This window comes from Aspergillus aculeatus (assembly GCF_001890905.1).
Source record: "Aspergillus aculeatus ATCC 16872 unplaced genomic scaffold ASPACscaffold_2, whole genome shotgun sequence".
In the NCBI taxonomy this organism is placed as follows: domain Eukaryota; kingdom Fungi; phylum Ascomycota; class Eurotiomycetes; order Eurotiales; family Aspergillaceae; genus Aspergillus; species Aspergillus aculeatus.
In genome coordinates this window covers 2,745,232-2,763,032 of record NW_017962977.1, presented here as the reverse complement: position 1 = coordinate 2,763,032, position 17,801 = coordinate 2,745,232, and the positions used below count along the sequence as shown (strand labels likewise).

General features: G+C 53.0%; 6 protein-coding genes across 6 annotated transcripts; 2 read left to right on the top strand and 4 right to left on the bottom strand.

Moving 5' to 3' along the window:
• Positions 1-857: 857 nt before the first annotated feature.
• On the bottom strand, positions 858-1,713 carry ASPACDRAFT_39815 (cytochrome b-c1 complex subunit 6 family protein; the record flags this gene model as incomplete). The annotated part of the gene is made up of 3 exons (XM_020200658.1): positions 858-922; positions 1,012-1,134; positions 1,416-1,713. 3 exons carry the CDS (start codon positions 1,711-1,713, stop codon positions 858-860), a joined length of 486 nt encoding a protein of 161 aa, XP_020060537.1.
• Positions 1,714-1,733: 20 nt separating this feature from the next.
• ASPACDRAFT_75696 (uncharacterized protein) lies at positions 1,734-3,518 on the bottom strand. The gene is made up of 3 exons (XM_020204517.1): positions 3,052-3,518; positions 2,674-2,845; positions 1,734-2,604 (listed from the first exon to the last, which is right to left on the bottom strand). Exons 1-3 carry the CDS (start codon positions 3,060-3,062, stop codon positions 2,089-2,091), a joined length of 699 nt encoding a protein of 232 aa, XP_020060536.1. The 5' UTR covers positions 3,063-3,518; the 3' UTR covers positions 1,734-2,088.
• A 938-nt stretch (positions 3,519-4,456) lies between these two features.
• ASPACDRAFT_75695 (undecaprenyl diphosphate synthase family protein) lies at positions 4,457-6,318 on the top strand. Its single transcript, XM_020204516.1, has 2 exons — positions 4,457-5,076; positions 5,162-6,318. Exons 1-2 carry the CDS (start codon positions 4,909-4,911, stop codon positions 6,119-6,121), a joined length of 1,128 nt encoding a protein of 375 aa, XP_020060535.1. The 5' UTR covers positions 4,457-4,908; the 3' UTR covers positions 6,122-6,318.
• Positions 6,319-6,703: 385 nt separating this feature from the next.
• Positions 6,704-8,566, top strand: lys9 (saccharopine dehydrogenase (NADP+, L-glutamate-forming)). Its single transcript, XM_020204515.1, has 5 exons — positions 6,704-6,757; positions 6,838-6,891; positions 6,954-7,240; positions 7,364-8,233; positions 8,310-8,566. The coding sequence occupies exons 1-5, from the start codon at positions 6,712-6,714 to the stop codon at positions 8,403-8,405; spliced, it is 1,353 nt and encodes a 450-aa protein (XP_020060534.1). The 5' UTR covers positions 6,704-6,711; the 3' UTR covers positions 8,406-8,566.
• A 104-nt stretch (positions 8,567-8,670) lies between these two features.
• Positions 8,671-10,676, bottom strand: ASPACDRAFT_75692 (AHA1 family protein). The gene is made up of 5 exons (XM_020204514.1): positions 10,655-10,676; positions 10,033-10,415; positions 9,891-9,973; positions 9,170-9,822; positions 8,671-9,031 (listed from the first exon to the last, which is right to left on the bottom strand). Exons 2-5 carry the CDS (start codon positions 10,253-10,255, stop codon positions 9,013-9,015), a joined length of 978 nt encoding a protein of 325 aa, XP_020060533.1. The 5' UTR covers positions 10,256-10,415; positions 10,655-10,676; the 3' UTR covers positions 8,671-9,012.
• A 457-nt stretch (positions 10,677-11,133) lies between these two features.
• Positions 11,134-16,485, bottom strand: ASPACDRAFT_39810 (uncharacterized protein; the record flags this gene model as incomplete). The annotated part of the gene is made up of 3 exons (XM_020200657.1): positions 11,134-14,660; positions 14,767-15,218; positions 16,406-16,485. 3 exons carry the CDS (start codon positions 16,483-16,485, stop codon positions 11,134-11,136), a joined length of 4,059 nt encoding a protein of 1,352 aa, XP_020060532.1.
• Positions 16,486-17,801: the final 1,316 nt, after the last annotated feature.

Genomic DNA, 17,801 nt, shown 5'->3' with positions numbered 1-17,801 from the left:
GGCTCAGCCGGCCATGGTTTCGCCAAGTTCCCTTCTGACTAGGTGGGCGTGCACGGAGCAAAAGCGCCCGCTATTTGTCCGGCGTAGCAGAGCTGATATTCGATCCCGACTGGGTGGATGCTGACCTGGATGGCTTGCAAGTGCATTGCGGTGAAAAGAGATAATGCTTCAGGCTGCCAAGGAGTCATCAGTGGTAATGACTGCGGCGTTGAGCGGCGAAGAGACAGGGCGCAATGTCAGCGGAGGTGGATGGACAACACAGCAAGAGGTAGACCGAACAGACACGTCCTGCCCGCAGGGCCATCAAATACACAAACCCAATCTAGAAAGAACAATTCACATTCATCTAAAAACAAAAGAGACCAAGTAAATAATAAAAGCACAGTTCAAACAGGCAGAGACCAGCTATCTGTACATACACAGTAAAGGGATTCTTGATCCAAATCCCTTTTTCCCTTCCTCCCCAGCTCACAATAAGACGAAAAGAACAGGAAAAGAGGTAGGTTTCACCCCTTCTATTCGTGTTCATCTATCCATGTAGCAGATGAAAAAACAACAAATATCTCCAAACCCTGTCGTTTCAGTGGCAGGGTTGACAGACACCATTTTTTTCCCTCACGCTGGAACAACAAAAATCAAAGCCATCATACAACACTCTAGACCTGAAACGGAAACGGTTGTCTTTCTCGGGTACGCGATCGGTCTCCCCTAATTCGTCCCCGCGCAGGGGTTTCATTCCGTCGTTGTTATACAATCGAGACTGAGCTTAGCGGTGGTCATGACAACTTTCGAAAAGACACATCGCGCGGCGGAGGGGAAAGAGGGGCTAATCGTTGCGTGCGCAAGGCGTAGCCCGTTTAGGCGAGCTGCTTCCAGAGCTTGGGGGCGGCGCACTGGGTAGCGCAGTGCGTGAGGTGGAAGACTGTTGGTTGAAAAGATGATTAGTCACACGCGAACAACCAGCGGCCATTTGGGGGTGCCTTCGGAAACAGGAAAGACAGATAGACGTACACTCCTCAACGCAGTCCTCCTTGGGACCCTTGTAGTCCTCATCCTCCTCCTGCTTGGTTACGCGCTCGATGCACTCATCGAAGTGGTGCTTGTAGGGGGCGCACTGGGCGGACTTGGCGCACTCTGCAGTTTGGGGTCATAAAGGTCAGCGAACCTGTCCAATTGAGTCTGAGACAAGCATGGAGTTGCGCGAGTTTGATGCAGCGCCAATGACGCTGAATCAGCGGATGTTGTGTTGGTCGATTCCCCTCAGGAAAACTGGCGGGCGGCAGGAATTGGGTGGTTGTCTGATATGTCAAGGACAAGCCATTGCCGCGGCGGGAAATCCAGAGTTGATCCAACATCGAGCTTCAACGCAAACAAAATGCAAAAAAACAAGTCGATCCAAGGATAATTAAACTCACCCTCCTCGAGCTTGGGCTTGATGTCCTCGGGCTCCTCCTCCTCTTCCTCCTCTTCTTCTTCCTCCTCTTCCTCCTCCTGGGGCTCCTCCTCCTCGGAAGACTCCTCAGCGGGGGTCTCCTCGGCGGACTCCTCGGTGGACTCTTCGCTGGAAGCGGCAGCCTCCTCAGCGGGCTTCTCCTCGGAAGACTCAGCCTCCTGGCTGCTGGTCTCCTCGACGGACTCGGCGGGAGCCTCAGCCTGAGCCTCGGGGAAGCCGAAGGAGGAGATGACGTCGGAGAAGAAGTCGGCAAGACCCATTGTGTTCGTGTGGGGAGGGAGGAAACTGGTCAATTGATGACTACCGGGGAGAGCCTAGGGTTGGCGAAGCTGTGGGGGTGGTGGTGGTGGTGGTGGTGCGGTGGGCAGCAACGAGCGAGTTTGGATGAGGTTGGCGGTTTTGAGCTTTGGCACTTCCTTTGCCGTCTGGGAAAATCGGAACGCCCCGGCCGCCGGCGAAAGGCCAATTATCGCACCCATGATTGGCCGATCCTTGTCGGAAGGGAGATGACTAATCGCTGAACTACAGAATGGAATTACCCATACTCATGAAAACCAAAAGATAGTACACAAGCTATCTGGAATTGGTTGTTCCTTTTTCTCTTCTTTTCTCATATGCACGACTGTAAGCCTTCATCAACTGGTCCGGCGCAGTCTTGCCTCTAATTCATCCGCCACGCTTTGCTGCTGGACCGTCTCATAGTCCGGCGGTGGTTCCACCATGGAATCCGTCTCTGCTGCATGAGACTGACTCTGTGGACTCATGCATTGGTCCTGGCTGGCTTGACCTCCCCCAGCACCATTGTCCGAGGGGCCAGAATAGGCTGGCAGCTCGTCCAAATGAATTGTGGAGAGGTCAACGTTCCTGGCTCCGCGACTGCTTGCTTGCGAGTTCTCGACCGCCTGCTGTAGACGCTCCTTGATTCGTTCGAAATGATTATGGAAGTCGAATGCGCCTCCTTCTTTGAAAGTCACCTTGACCTGTACTGCAGGCAAGGATGGAGGAATCCCGCCTCCCGACACGGGCTGGACCAGGGCGATCCAGGCATTTGGCCCAAAGAACGGAGCAGTGACGTGGGTATCATGAACATTTAGCAGCGGCGCAGAGAACGACTGAAATGTCTGCGATTTCTGTGTCGGGATATAGACAACCTGCCCAACTTATGTCAACCAAGAATCCCAGACCAGACCCCTGCAGGGTAAGTGAGGAGATGGTAATACCCGTTGGTTTGTCAGAAAGATTTGACCAGCACTGCTTTGGATGGAAAATGAGTTTTTGCCTCCAGATGAGCTCAGCGGCTGTAGCGCGAGGCTGGTACGAGGTGGAGATGTATAGATCAGCTGCTCATGCGGTAGGCGGACAAAGCCATCCTGGTCATGGAGCATCACCCAGCTGTGCAATCACAAGTCAGACTAAGAACATCATAACACAGGATTTAACGATAAATGCAGTAGCATCGATGGTAGAGCAGAGGCAAACGGTGTCAGGCCAAGGCTAGCGACCCTTCATATGTTGATAGCGTAGAGAAAGCCCGGGAGGCTGCCCCCCCCGAACAAATAATTATAAGGAAACGGAGAGTGAGGAAGTCATATACATACTTGATCGACATAATGGCCTAGCTATTAAGGCTGGATGTATGGTTTGATCTTGCAAATTATGGTGTTGTCTGGATGTACGGAGAAGTGACGGTAGTAACTTGCGTAGTTGGAATAACTGAGAGAAAGGACTGAGGATGTGAAGCCAGCTCCAGGGCAACCCAGGCTGAAACAACCAACAGACGGGAAGCCACAGGGGCAGACCGTTGAGTCTGAGGTCGCGGGTTCGAGATCGGTGAACAGATGAAGTAGAATGCGTGGTTGGTGATTCCCTGGCTGTTATGCAATAATCTGTGGGTTGGTGGTAGTATATCAGATCCGAGTTCTAGAAGTCCGATCGAATAGAACAGGATAAAGTGCGGACAGGGACCGGACCGGATCAAACAGCCACCAATAAAGATAGGTGAACAGTGAGCCTAGATGAACCAGTGCATATGACGAGAAGATCCCTGTGCTTTGAGATGCTTGGGGAGTCACTTTGAGTACAGTTCCGATTGATAGTGGTGATTGATGATTAGGATGAGTGGAAGTGCAGTGAAAGGCACAGTGGGAGTTGTTCATGTAATACTGGGTCCGCGGGGCGGCCGTCAGGCGGGGAAACTCCTAATCTCCCAATCTCCCAGAGTCATATGAATACTAATACTCTTTCCAAATTGTTTGAGAGTAGTGGATTTTCTTCTCTACGGTTGCCTTGTCCTACTCACTGCATCAATATATCCCTAACTTGGCCAAGGTAGCCTCTGAGCTGCACCTAGCAATCTAGTCACCTCCAGACCACTTCTGAGCCTATGAATTCTGCAGAGAATGTTCGATGCTATAGCTAGTGTCTGGTGATCCTCTGGAACTTCTTCCCGGAACTGCATACTACCTATACTAGACGCTAAAATTAAACATGCCATGATACATGCACTATACTTACATTCAATACCTACCTACCTACCTACCTACCGCGAGGGTTTCAGAAAGGGATTCCTTCTGCCGGCAAGTGTCTCTGATGAAGCTTAGAATAAGCAGCCACCCACATCACGCCCTACTTAGTGGCACGCAACTTGGATTGAGGAACAACTGGAGTATTAAGCTGATCTTTATCCATACCTTTCTTCTTATTCTGACAACATGCTCGGGAGTGGACGGCCTTGTCTACCCACCGCGGGGGGCCGAAAAGGTAAGAGGGAAAGTGGAAAGAAGAGTGATTTACACGTGGAGAAAGCCGTCGGATCCTCCAGTTTTGTTGCCGACCCACACACGCCTACCTACAGTTTAACTTACAGGTTACGTTTCCGGTTTCCCCTTCGGTGTTTCTCCCTTGGCTCATTTATCTTCGCCTCGGTCGGTCGGTCGGTCAGCCTTATTCCAATTGCTTGGTCTCCTCCAACCCCCCCCCCAGATTCCTCCTGCCTGGCTTGACTCCGACATTCACTTCATCATTATTTCTTCTCCAATTGAGTGTGTTGCGTGGCCTGGTGACCGCCTGCCTTTGCCACCAGAAATTTCCCACCTTAAAACAGAAACAGTGTAGCCTGACGGGCACGGTCCTATCGGTCAAGGACCACATTGCGATACTTTCTTCTACCTCATTTTTGAACTCTATTGCGGACTGGCAGTTTCTCCAGTCTTTCTACCGTTGATTGCGAACCTGATTCTCTGTGTGCCGTACGTCAATTGTGGTAGCTTTGACCCAACGCCGCAAGTACCGACCCGGCCATCCCCTTTCTCCGTCCGTGTCGCGAACTCGAAATCCCGAGGCCGCTCTTCCTTCGTTGTACCATTTTTGTGTGTTGCCAAACGAGAAACGAGAAAAAAATGTCGACCTCGATACACCTGTCGCGGTTCAGGAAATGGCTTCTGGCCTCTCCACCAATGGAGTTTGTCATTGCGCAACTCCGGGAGTTGTTGGTTGGGGCAATCAAGCAGGGTCCAGTTCCACAGCATATCGCGTTTGTCATGGACGGGAACCGGAGATTTGCGCGGTCACATGGCATCGAGACCGTGGAGGGGCACAATATGGGCTTCGAGGCCCTGGCAAGAGTGAGTCGTTGCGCGGGAGTCGTCACATTCTTCATCCATGCTACTGAGCTCTCGCTGACCTTTTTTTTTCTGTTTGGCTTTGTAGATCCTCGAAGTATGCTACAAGAGCGGAGTCAAGGTAGTTACGATTTATGCCTTCAGTATCGAGAACTTCAAGCGGTCGAAGTTCGAGGTGGACGCTTTGATGGAGATGGCGCGGGTCAAGCTGTCCCAGATGGCCCAGCACGGAGAGATATTGGATCGGTATGGTGCCAAAGTGCGGGTTCTGGGCCGACTGGACATGCTGAAGCCCGATGTCCTTGCTGCCGTCAACCGGGCGGTCGACATGACGAGCGGGAACGGCGAGCGCATCCTCAATATCTGCTTTCCGTACACCTCGCGCGACGAGATCACGGGAGCCATCCGGGATACTGTATCGGAGTACAGCAAGCCGCTGCCGGCGAATCGCCCGTCGAATGCTAGCCAGCGTACGCCCTTCTCCGAGACACACATCACGCAGAATATCCGAGCCCGGGCGCAGCACACGAAAGCGGACGACCTTCCCAGTGACGTTGAGACCGCGTCGGAATCGTCTAACGAGGACGGTGCCCCTGCAAACAACCTTCCGAACCAGGTCTACGAGTCCGGGTCTTCCTTTTCGTCCTCCTCCACCCTGCATCTGGGCGGGCAATCGGACGCAGCCAACGGAAGGGAGAATTCGCCCCGGAAGGAGAAAGCCGTGTACATGTCCCCCGAGACGATTACCCGGCAGACGTTAACCGAGCACATGTTCACTGGCGACAATCCTCCCTTGGATCTACTGGTCCGCACGTCGGGCGTGGAGCGGCTCAGCGACTTCATGCTCTGGCAATGCGACGAGGAGACGGAGATCGTCTTCCTCGACGTGCTGTGGCCGGATTTCGACCTGTGGCATTTCCTGCCGGTGTTACTGGGCTGGCAGCGTCGGATTTCCAAGGCTAGGAAGAACCCGGACGCGGAAGGCGACTTCGACGGGGAGAGTTACGAGCCCACCGAAAAGAGCAATGGCAAGGTCAAGGGCTTGTAGTCGGATTTGCGATTTGCACATACATCATCGAGAACACCCCCAGGAGTTTGGAGTTGCTTTTTTTGACGCAGCAGTTGGAAGTGATATTCCCCTTTGTTTCATCCCCGGTAATCGTTTATAGCGCAGCAGAGGTAGAAAAGTGAACCATCGGCGTGGCGTGTATATACGCATGCATACAGACAGACAGACATACACACATACACACATACACACATACACACAGACACACATACACCAGAGATACAGTACACATGCAGCATACAAGCATGCAAGCAAAACATAAACTAATCCACTGACTCGTTGCAAATCATCACTCATACGGTGTATAAATAGGGCGGGTCTTATCTCCCTGAGTCAGTGGCAACAGCAAATAGAATTGCGTGGATGCGCCGTGCTCCGATACCGGGTGGCACGTGACTCGCGGCGGCGGGGAAAGGTGTGGCAGCTACAGTAACGTTAGTAACCCTGAGGTCAATGACCAGGCCATTCGACTTTGACTTTTCTTCTTCTTCTTTTTCTTCTTCTTTTAATCGTTTCTTTCCATCTTAACCATCTCCTCCCTTCCCATTAACCGTCTATATTCTTTCACAATGGCTATCGCAGGCTCCAAGGTTCTCTTGCTGGGCTCCGGCTTCGGTATGCTCTGCCCTCTCCGCAATGCGGGGTGACTCACTCACTTTCACTTTCACTGCCATTGACACTGATATCGGGAATAGTGACCAAGCCCACCGTCGAGGTTCTCAGCAAGGCCGACGTGCACGTCACCGTCGGTAAGCCATTACCCCCAAACCGTAACCCAGTCCTCAAGTACCAGAACTAACCCCCCTCCAAGCCTGCCGCACGCTCGAATCCGCCCAGAAACTCAGCGAGGGGTTCAAAAACACGACGGCGATCTCGCTGGACGTTAACGACGATGCGGCGCTCGACCAGGCGCTGGCGAAGGTCGACCTGGCCATCTCGCTGATCCCCTACACCTTCCACGCGCAGGTCATCAAGGCCGCCATCCGCACCAAGAAGCACGTTGTGACGACCTCGTACGTCTCGCCGGCCATGATGGAGCTGGACCAGGCCGCCAAGGAGGCCGGGATCGTCGTCATGAACGAGATCGGTCTGGACCCTGTACGTTTGCCCTTACCTTGCCCTTACCCTGGCCTTACCCAGACTCCCCTCCCCCATCCCTCCAAACCCCAAACTCCTCCCCACTCATCCCATCCATTATGCTAATAAGGGGGGAGGAAAAAGGGAATTGACCACCTCTACGCCGTGAAAACCATCTCCGAAGTCCACGCTGCAGGCGGCAAGATCACGAGCTTCCTAAGCTACTGCGGCGGCCTGCCCGCCCCGGAATGCTCCAACAACCCGCTGGGCTACAAGTTCTCCTGGTCGTCGCGGGGCGTACTCCTCGCCCTGCGCAATGCGGCCAAATTCTACCGGGACGGGGAGGAATTCAGCGTGGCGGGCCCAGACCTCATGGCCACGGCGAAGCCGTACTTCATCTACCCGGGGTTCGCCTTCGTCGCGTACCCGAACCGGGACTCCACCCCGTACCGCGAGCGGTACAGCATCCCCGAGGCCCAGACCGTGATCCGGGGTACCCTGCGGTACCAGGGCTTCCCCGAGATGATCAAGACGCTTGTCGACATCGGCTTCCTGGACGACACCCCGCAGGAGTACCTGGCCCCGGGCGCGAAGATCAGCTGGAAGGAGGCGACCCAGAAGATCCTGGGCGCCACTTCCTCCTCCGAAAAGGATCTGGAGTGGGCGATCGCCAGCAAGACGCAGTTCGCCAACAACGACGAGCGCAACCGCATCATCTCCGGGCTGCGCTGGATCGGTCTGTTCTCCGACGAGGCCACCAGCCCCCGCGGCAACCCGCTGGACACGCTGTGCGCCACGCTGGAGCAGAAGATGCAGTATGCCCCCGACGAGCGCGACCTCGTCATGCTGCAGCACCGCTTCGAGATCGAGCACAAGGACGGCGCCAAGGAGACCCGCACCAGCACCCTGTGCGAGTACGGTGTGCCCGGCGGCTACTCCGCCATGGCCAAGACGGTCGGCGTCCCCTGCGGTGTCGCGGTCAAGTTGGTGCTCGATGGCACTATCAACCAGAAGGTTTGTTCCCCCCCTTTTCCCCTTGGGTCCGTAATAAAAAGGGAAGGATAGAAGCTAACTCGTGATGTGGCGGTAGGGTGTCATCGCTCCCATGACCATGGATATCTGCACGCCTCTCATCAAGGCCCTCAAGGAGGACTACGGTATCGAGATGATCGAGAAGACTCTGTAAACAGGTTCTTTTCTCTCGCGCGCGCGTGTGTGTGTGTGTGTGTTACGAACTCAATTAATGACGTGAAATTGGCCCGCGGTGGTTTAGATAACGGCAACAAAAGGATAGGGTAGAGAAAAAAAAAACCATACTATTCAACCCAGTCATACTTATATATTCCCTTGCACCACTTAGTGTTGAAATAAATCCAGACACATATCTTCTTGCATTGAGGACTCGGAGTTGTACCGGTATAGATACTTGACTACGGAACGAATGCCAGGGGGAAATATGTACTGTACTATTCATCGTCCGTCTATCGTGGACTCGTCGAACACGTGCGCGCGCGCGCCCCCTCGCGGCCGACGGTACAGGGTACGTGTGTATATATCACGAAAAGGAAGGAAGGAAGGAAGGTATGATGACGGTGCCCGCAGCGCATAATGCCTGCTGTATGCCCAGGAATCCCCCAAACGCCTCAACCCACCCCTATTACGAAAAACGAGATCGACGACGTGCGTTGATATGGACAGGTTTATGGCTTTAGATCATCCTCTCTCTCTCTACCCAATCAAAGTGTTCCCAAATGAGGCATTTATGAAATGTTCACATATATTCATGAATGTGTTCAGAGAATAGTGCCAAACCTAAACCCAGCAAGAGGACAACCAAGGCGATCAGTAGCTGTTTTCCAGAAGAGAAGGTCGCTGGGGAGGACCTGGTGTACACAGGACCTTTGTAAGGAAGCAAATTGGGGAAACAGGGGCATTTTGATTTGAACATACCCGAAAGTCTGCTTGATACTGCGGACGTAGTACACGTCCCAGTTCTGCTTGGTCACGTCTTCCTGGCCGACGGGGACGCCGGTCCAGGTCACGCGCATCTGGGTCACACCGTCGACATCGTTCTGGTCGAGCTTGATGTCGAGCGTACTGAAGTGACCCTCGGGCCATTGGGCCAGGCGCCACTTCTGTGTGATCTCGGTGGGCTCAAGCTTGACGTACTCGCCGCTAACATTGCCGTCGAAGATGGCGAACTTGCCGCCGACGTGGGCGCCCTCGAACTGGCGGGGGGCACCGCGGGTGAACGCGGCAATACGTTGAGGGTCGGTGAAAGTGTTGTACAGCTCCTCGGCGGTGGTGCGGAACTCGTCCGAGGCAGTCACGGTGGTGGTGTTGACCGAGACCTTGTTGCTAGTGGTGGTGGTAGTGGTGACGGGGGCGGCGGCCTCCTTCTTGACCTGGGGGTGGTACTTGGGCGCAGCAAAGCCGCTGGAAGGGTTGACACCAGGGGCATGCTGGAGGTCCTTGCCGTGCTCAGTGATCAGAGCCGGAGCAAGCGTGGCGAGTTCCTTGCGGAGCTGGGGGACGAGCTTGGAGCGAACCAGGTCCTTCACGGCCTGCTTGGAGGGCCCATCGGAGTAGTTCTCGATTTCAAACTGAGTAGCCCAGACGGTCAGTCAACCCCCTACAGGACGGCAATGGGGGCGGCTGATAGGGAACATACGACGTACTCATCTTCCTCGGTATCGTGGGCTACCTCAGGAATGGTGATGGTACCGCTAACGGACTCCTCGTCCTTGGTCTTACCTGTCAAAAGGTCTTAGTCGCGCCTCGGAAAGAAAGCACTCTTGTTGTCATTTACGAACCTTCATACTCCAGCTGTACTTTGACGTCGAACAAGGTGATGACCTTGCCCTTCCGCTGGCTGACGTCTACATCGCCATCCATCGACAGCAGGTTGGAAATCTTGGCGGAGGCGCCATTGTCCTCTGCGGAGACGACAACGAGCTTCTCCTTAAGGTAATCTTTGGCCCAGCCCGAGGCGTCCTTGTTCACCCAGTGCCAGTTGTTGGGGTTGTGCAGAACCATGTTGATTGTTTTATTTTATTTAAGGATTGGTCTAATGACTTGGGTTGCAGGAAGAAGCTGCTTCTATTGCGGGGCAAAACTTCGCTAGTGTGGGAAATTTGAGCGAGTTTATAAACTGCTTGGGTTTTGGTTTCCCACTGAGATGGAGGGAGGCTAGGTTCTGAGGAGACACAATGATTAGCACAAGTCTCCAACCAGTGTTTCAATAGCATAAAGCATCAAAGGTGTGAAAGAATGTCAGGATCCAGATAGCGTTTCCGGATCGCAAGCTAATCAGCATGGAGGATAGAGTAAATATCCCCGTCTGACTGGTGCCAGCTATGATGTCTCATCATGAAAAGGATTGTGCAAGGGATAGGTGCATTGGAAGGAAAAGAGTGAAAACTCAGTGCGACTCACAGTTGGGGAGACAAGACGTCCAGAATTAAGACGCTGTAGAGATGATAGATCAATTCAAGTCCACTGGAGCAATGGAAGGTAGGCGAGAGTGACAAAGAAAAGGTACCGTGGGAAGGAAAGGTGGTTGGATGGAGGGGGAGCGAGTGTGTTAAATAATGACACCCGACCTGGCTTTTTCTACGGAGAGGAGTTTAGGTTGAGGATTCGAAAGGAAAGCTCTAGAAGATTTAATTTCAATGCCGGGTCGTGGGGACTCGAGGTCACGTGGGAAGGCGGTCGGCCACATCGCCTAATTGCTGCCATTCTGCCTCAACCTTGCCTACTACTCAGTAAATCTCCAAGACCGATCAATCAATCAATTCAGTAACGAGCGAATGTGGGGTATCTTATAGCAATCAAACAGAAAAATAAAAACAAAAACAAAAACCACAAAAAAAGCAACTCAAGGCCAATTCGGTCCAGCCTACCACTTCTTTTCCTCATGCCTGCTCCAACTGCTCAATATCATCCCACCCATTCTCTGCGATGAGTTGCTCCTTTACCCGCTCCCGTAATCCTTGGATCTGACTTCCAAGCGCTTCAGCCCACTGGCCTTCCACTGTAGCAACCTTATCCTTCAGGTCACCGGTCAATGTACGCTCTTCGTCTGCTCTGAGCGCTTGCAGCTCTTGTAGGACCTTGGTCTCCGCCTCGCCCTGGCAGATGCGCTCGGCTTCCACGAGACTGCAGTTGGCTTTCATCACCGCCGACTTGACCTCGTGCAACAAACAGAACAGGTTGATCTGCGACTCAATGTACTGGTAACTGGATTTCTCGGCATGCGAGACCAGCGTGTAGAGATATTGCAGCGGATGCTGGTGGTAACTGGGGTTCTCATCATATTCATTGACGGGGATCTGTACCAAAAAGCCACGGACATCCTCCGGGATCTGCTGGACCAGGGCGAGAAGAGGCGGAGCAATGTCCCAAAAGGCAGACAGCTGGATTTCCACCCCTCGAGCCACGTTCTCCTCAATCACATCCAAGAATGACTCCAGGCGAGCCAAGGCACTGGCCTCGTGACTGACTCGACGGTCCAATGCGTCTTTCTGAAAGAAGGCACGGGTTTCAAGCACCTTCTCATCGTTCCCAGCTTGCTTATATGGCAGCAGAACCACTGCCTTGTACTTCTCATCCCGATCACTGATGAGTTCAAAGACTTCGCGGTGTAGGTTTTCTCTGGCCTCGAAGAGCCACTTGAGTTGGGTGAGCTTTTCCAGGAGTTCTGGTTTCTCGTCACCTTCCTCCTGTGTTTGGTCTGGCGTCCCACACCGCGCGTCGTCAAATAGCTTGCTGCGTAACTCGTCGATGCAAGATGTCGCGCGTTCGATTCGGTCTCTCAGTATCGCGCGCATCGGCTTGAAAACCGATTCTTGAAAATCATCTAACTGTCTTTGCACAACCTCTCTCTCAAGGGCGTCTTCCTCCACCAACAACGCTGCTTCGGCTTCTGCGGCCTCCGCGAACGTGATACTACCTTGTTCGATCTCGCTCTGAATGTTGGCCTTAAACTGTCGGCGACCATCCTTGACTCGGGTTTGGTGCTTCTGGAAGAGGACAGCCACCTCGGTCTCATGGCGTTGCCGAGTAGCTTTGATCTCAGATATATCGGTAATGGATCGAACCAACGTCCGATAAGTTACAAGGTCGGGGTGACTATTATTCACAGCAGGATAATGGCGGGGGTAAGGTGGCGGTAGGGTAATAAGCCTCGAAACATCCATCTTCGACCTCTCTTCACGCCGTTCGAGACGGCCAACGCCATTGCGGCTCGGATGAACCGGCATTTCAGGCTCCTCATGCCACCCGACCTTCTCAGGAGGATATTCATCTGGACCGTAAGTCATGCGTTGGCCGGTTGAATCCTGGTCACCGCCAATGCCACTCCCGGAAAGACTCTGGCTTTCTTCAAGGAGCAAGGCCTCACGCGGCAGACCCATGTATTTGCTCTCCCTCTTTGACCGTTGTACTCTTCTCTCCCCTCCTTCACTACTGGAGCCAGTTTTCGATTCCCACCAACGACTAGGAGCACGTCCTCGGGAGCTCATCTCGTCATTGCTGAGACCCAGGCTGGCAATCGGCGAGAGACACGGCTGGTAATTATTCCACCAAGCAGACTCGGGCCGAGACTGAGGAATGTCCAGCTTGGGCTTGGGGACTCCTACATTGGATACCCTCTTGGGGGGCATTAAAGGAGCGATAGCAGGAGCCATTTGGGTTGTCTGCGGGGTCTTCGGTGGCAACTCGAACAGTCGCCGAACCACCTCATCCACGTCAAAGGAGCCTGTGTTCCAGACTTTAGCATATTTCTCGCGTCGGATTTGAGATTCCGCGATAATGAACTCCGTGAACAATTGAAGGGCTTCCTTCTCGTCCACAGCACCCGCCTCTTTCTCAATGAAAACCTGATGCCTTTGCGTAGCGTTTCGGAGGAACTCATCATCGCGCTTGATGACCGAGTCAAGAGAGGGGCCTTGCTGGGCTGAGAGGCGGCGCGGTGCCAGAGGCAATACGGCGGGCACACTGTCATTTGGCAAGTGCAGGATATGTGACACTGGACGCTCATCGCTGGCTCTCGACTGAGATGGCGATCGTTCCTGTCTCGGCTGAAGTGGAGGTGTTGGAAGGGTTTTTGACGGGAGCGCCGGCGACGGTCGCTTCGATCGTTCCGTACCCGGTGAGAATGGCGGAGTCTGTGCATACCCAGCCGGGGCTCCTAGCGGGCTCGACTCAGCTTTAGGGGTCGAGAATGGGGATCGATTCGAAAACAGGCCTCCAGAAGACGCTCTGGATCTGGATGGCACTTGCTGCTGCATTTCAGAGCCCACACTGCGCGTACTTCGTGGCGTAATTTTGGCTGAAACCTGGTGTGGTGTTCTCTCCGATTCACCGTTTGTGTCATCATCTAAGACTAGGTTGGACGGCTTTATCTTCTCCAGTGCTTCAGCCCATGGGTTGCTGCTCATGGACACCGCACTGAGATCGTCCAGGACTTGACTCTGCCGGTTTCTGCGTTCGATCCGTCTCTCGCGAATGCCCTTGGCGTTGGGATCTTTGATGGCCGGGCTTCGAAAAAGACCGCCGCTGACAGAGCTTTGTGCTGTTTGAGAAGTATCATGCGATGTTGAACTGCTGCCCGAGGCAGTATTCATAGTATCTATGCTCAGGGGCATCTTCTCGTTCTTCGGTCTGACTACTGAAATGGTCTCGTCCACCCAGCCAGCAGGTGTTGGTGGTATGCTATCGAGAGTGGTTCCTAGAGGCGGAGGCGCCCTCGCTTTCCCGGTTCTCGCAGGGACTTGCTGAGTGCGTGCAGACGACGCATCAGACAGCCCGTTCACACTTTGTGACCTTGTGCTCGGGGGAGGACCTGGAGGAGGTGGAGGGAGGGGCATTCCTGGCTCCCAGCCTTGTGTTGGAGGTGATCGACTTCGAGTTTGACTGTGAGCTCGGGCTGAGCTCGTGCTGCTCACCACAGGTCCCGCCGAGACGGCTCTTCGTGAAGCCGGAGGACGACCTGCATCGTCCATGCCGTCCAACCCTGGCAACTGACTGCCATTATTTGATTGCGAAGCCCGCAGACCCTCCGGTGAGACGACGACATACGGTCTCGGCCCTACTGATGCGGCAATTTGGTCCTGGTAAGGTTCTCTTCTGCTACGAGACGATGACCTGGATCCTGCGAGACTCTGCGGTAGCGGGGGTGGAGGAGGCAGGGAGACTCGTCGGTTCCGGCCAGATTCGTTTCCTACGAACATAGATATCGGGCGCGCCCGTGGAAGACGACGCTGTTGATACTCCGAAGCTTGATCCATGCTCTGGCGCAATGCTCCTGTGTTTGAAGAGGTAGCACTCGGGGACGTCGAGCCCAAGGAGGAGGTGTTATGGCTGACATTATCTCTGGATTGCTGCTGGTGCTGATGACTTGGGGGCGAGTATGGAGGAGGTGGTGGTGACAACGATACATCTGCAACGATCACATTAGGCCTTTTTCAACTCCGGACTGGAACTGCCCACGATATCTATAGCTACAATGACGGAGAGGGGCATGGAACATAGAACGGGGATCAGACCTGAGTGAGGCCCCGATGAACGTGGCTGGGGCACAATCCTCAGCATGTTATTTGCCTGAGGATAAGTCTGTCGCCCCGGGTTCACTGAGGTATGTCCCACCGGGCCCCAATCCTGAGGGTTATAGGGCACGTTATACTGTCGGGACGACATAGGTGAAGATCCGAGGGCGAGTCCTCCAGGAGAAGCCACTACAGGAGACTGGCCGTGGGTGAACGGGCTCGACAGAGATGTCGTCGAAAGAGGCGCAGGGGAATATGCTGCCCCCAGACCAAGTCCAAGGCCTTGGAACTGACTATTGTTCAAGGCTGTTGTCAAAGGAGGAGGCTGCACCGCATGCTCGCGACGACGAGGTGAGATTAGGTTGCTGTTGCTGTGATAGGGACTCGGCCAGCTGCTCAGAGGTTGTGCACCAGACGCCAGCTCGTCGCCAGCATTGCTCGAAGACTGCCAACTATCGAGAAGGCTGTGATCAGCAACCCTCGGACCCTCGCAGCAGGAGATTGCCAAAGGGAGGAAACCGCGGGATGATGAGTGAGTGAGGAGAGTGGGAGAAGCCAAGCACACCTATTCATAGTCGTAACCGATCAAGAGGGCGATAGCCATGGCTGGGGACCTGCGTGCAGGGCAAAAAGATTACGGTCAAGCGTAGACACGAAGGAGGCGAGCCGACCAGACAATACGATAGGTGGTGGAGAGAAAGTCAAAGGGCTGAAGGGCCACAGGATAATTCTATTCTTTGCAACAACTTAGTCTCCAGGCCAAACGCGGGCCCCAGTGGCAGGGATTCGTCGACCTGTCCGGTTTGCGGCCGCCATCGTGGGTTGGGGGTCCACTGAGAAGGGAGGGGGAAAACGCAAGAAGATGAGATAAAGGACAAGAATAGAACATCAGGAGACGCATGGGTCCAGGGACAAGCATGAATGTGACGAGAGATGCAGCTGAGGCGGGTTGAATCACAGCCGGCGCGATCACTGGCGCTTACCTTCGCGCCCTCACGACCACTCAGAGTCAGGGAGAAAGTGCCAAGTGCCAAGGGTCTGTTCTTTTGGTCAATTCCAACTCCTCGTCCGACCCCAGTACTACAAGGAAATACAGATTAGGAAAGATTAGGTGTAATCAGTGTCAACAGAAGATTCTATTTTAATCTCAAATCATAAGCTTCGACTAATGCACTCTAGAAATCTAGATGAATCTGACATTTGACAGCCCTCGCATCTTGATCAGCTACTACGCTAGTTCAGAGACGGGCGCCACTCTTCTCGTCTTCGAGATTGCGTATCCTAGGAGTCACTGAAAGCTATATTAGCCATTTGATCATGCCACTCATTCGAGATGCAGAAACAAGAAAAAGAAGAAAGGTAGCAAGTCTTCTCCATTTCAGATAAATGCCCTGTCACAGGCGGTGGTCATCAAGGTATTTCTTTATGTTGACCGTCGTGATAAATAAAAAATAAATCATCATTGGAAAAGAGGGGATAAAAGACAAAGGAATCCAGTCCAGCTTACATTCATCTTGGGGAAGGTTGGAGCTCGAACTCAGTCAACATCGAGACCAAGTCAGGCTCCAACCTCAGGACCAAAGACCGTGATCGCGGCTACACGGATACCTGCTCAGTTTATTAGTCCTGAGCGTGGTACGTGAATGAGATGATCATGGAGCACGGCGACGAGTCAGTCATGACAGGTGTCGTCTCGGCCAGCAAAGCAGGCTTGGACATATGCTTGTCTTTGTTTTATGTCGTATCATCATGCAAGGAAGCCAGGCAAAGGGAAGAGGCAGTGTGACATACTTAGACCTCTTTCTCCCAGGCAGGGCTAACACAGGCACACTGGAATTGACAATATCTATCAAGTTGCGAGTCAGCCACATCCCATTAGAGATTCGAGATACAAAGATTCTCGCAACAACCATATCAGAAATGCATGAATGGTTAAAAAAAAGATGTTGTCTGCATGGATAACTCCAATAAGACTCGTCATCTAAGGGAATCATCATTGTGTTGGAGAAGGGACGGACAAAAACCAGGATATAATTACCTTTTGAAAGCGATAGCACGTATTACTTTGTGTGGCCTGTGATTACTTTTCAAGATGATCAGCCTCAGGCTATACATCAACGTTGACACAATGTGTGCTTTGAGCGAGTATCTCAGTGGGCGAGGTTTTCTAGGCCTGCCACAAAAAGGGCATATCCATCATGACCGGACGCTATGTCTTAACGCCGTCGGAGCCCAGTGCCGTTTCATCTTCGAAAGTCGCATCTGAAGAGGCAAGGAAAACGTGGATGGCTTACCCTCTTGGCTGCAGTCGCAAGCATTGCCTATGATGTAAAAACCTGTGAGAATCCTTTGAACTGTTAGCCTATGTTGCTAAGCTGGTTCATGAGACTTGACAAGCAAAGAGTAGTGTAAATTGAATCAGATTTAGCCATTTGATTTCGTCCAGGACCCGAAGGCCTCAGTCGGTAATTTCCAGCGTATTTAAACGTTGAGCATCATATGAATAGTGAAATGAGGGGGCAGTGCCAGGAATGGGGGAGATGCACATACCGTTAGTGATCATGTTAGGAGCGAGTCGTGGTCGCAGTGAAGCTAAAAAGGTAAGTGTTCTGTAGACTGATTAGCATCATGCCAACAGCTCGACTGTGGTAAGAGACAAGATCAAGTCCTTCGCAAATGCATCAGACTGACGTGCAAACAAGTGAGTTTTCATTCCCCGGATGGGTCAAAGACTCTAGTTTGAAATGTGGTTGTAGGTATCATCATAGAAGGATGATAGGATGTTGGGATGAGGGGTGATCTCGATGCTGGAGTAGCACTTACCAAAAAAGAATCTTGTTCAGCGAAGAACCAGATGTGTCAGTTCCAAATGTGCATGGTGAGCAAAAAGTTCTACAAGCTGTGTCATATCTGAAGCCACGATCATAATAGGCAGACAGACATTGCAACAGAGAATGTTGTTGTGATGGGGAAAAAAAGCTAAAAAGAAAAGCGAGTTGAACTTTTTTAAAGCTCTCCCGCCCGGAGCCAATTTT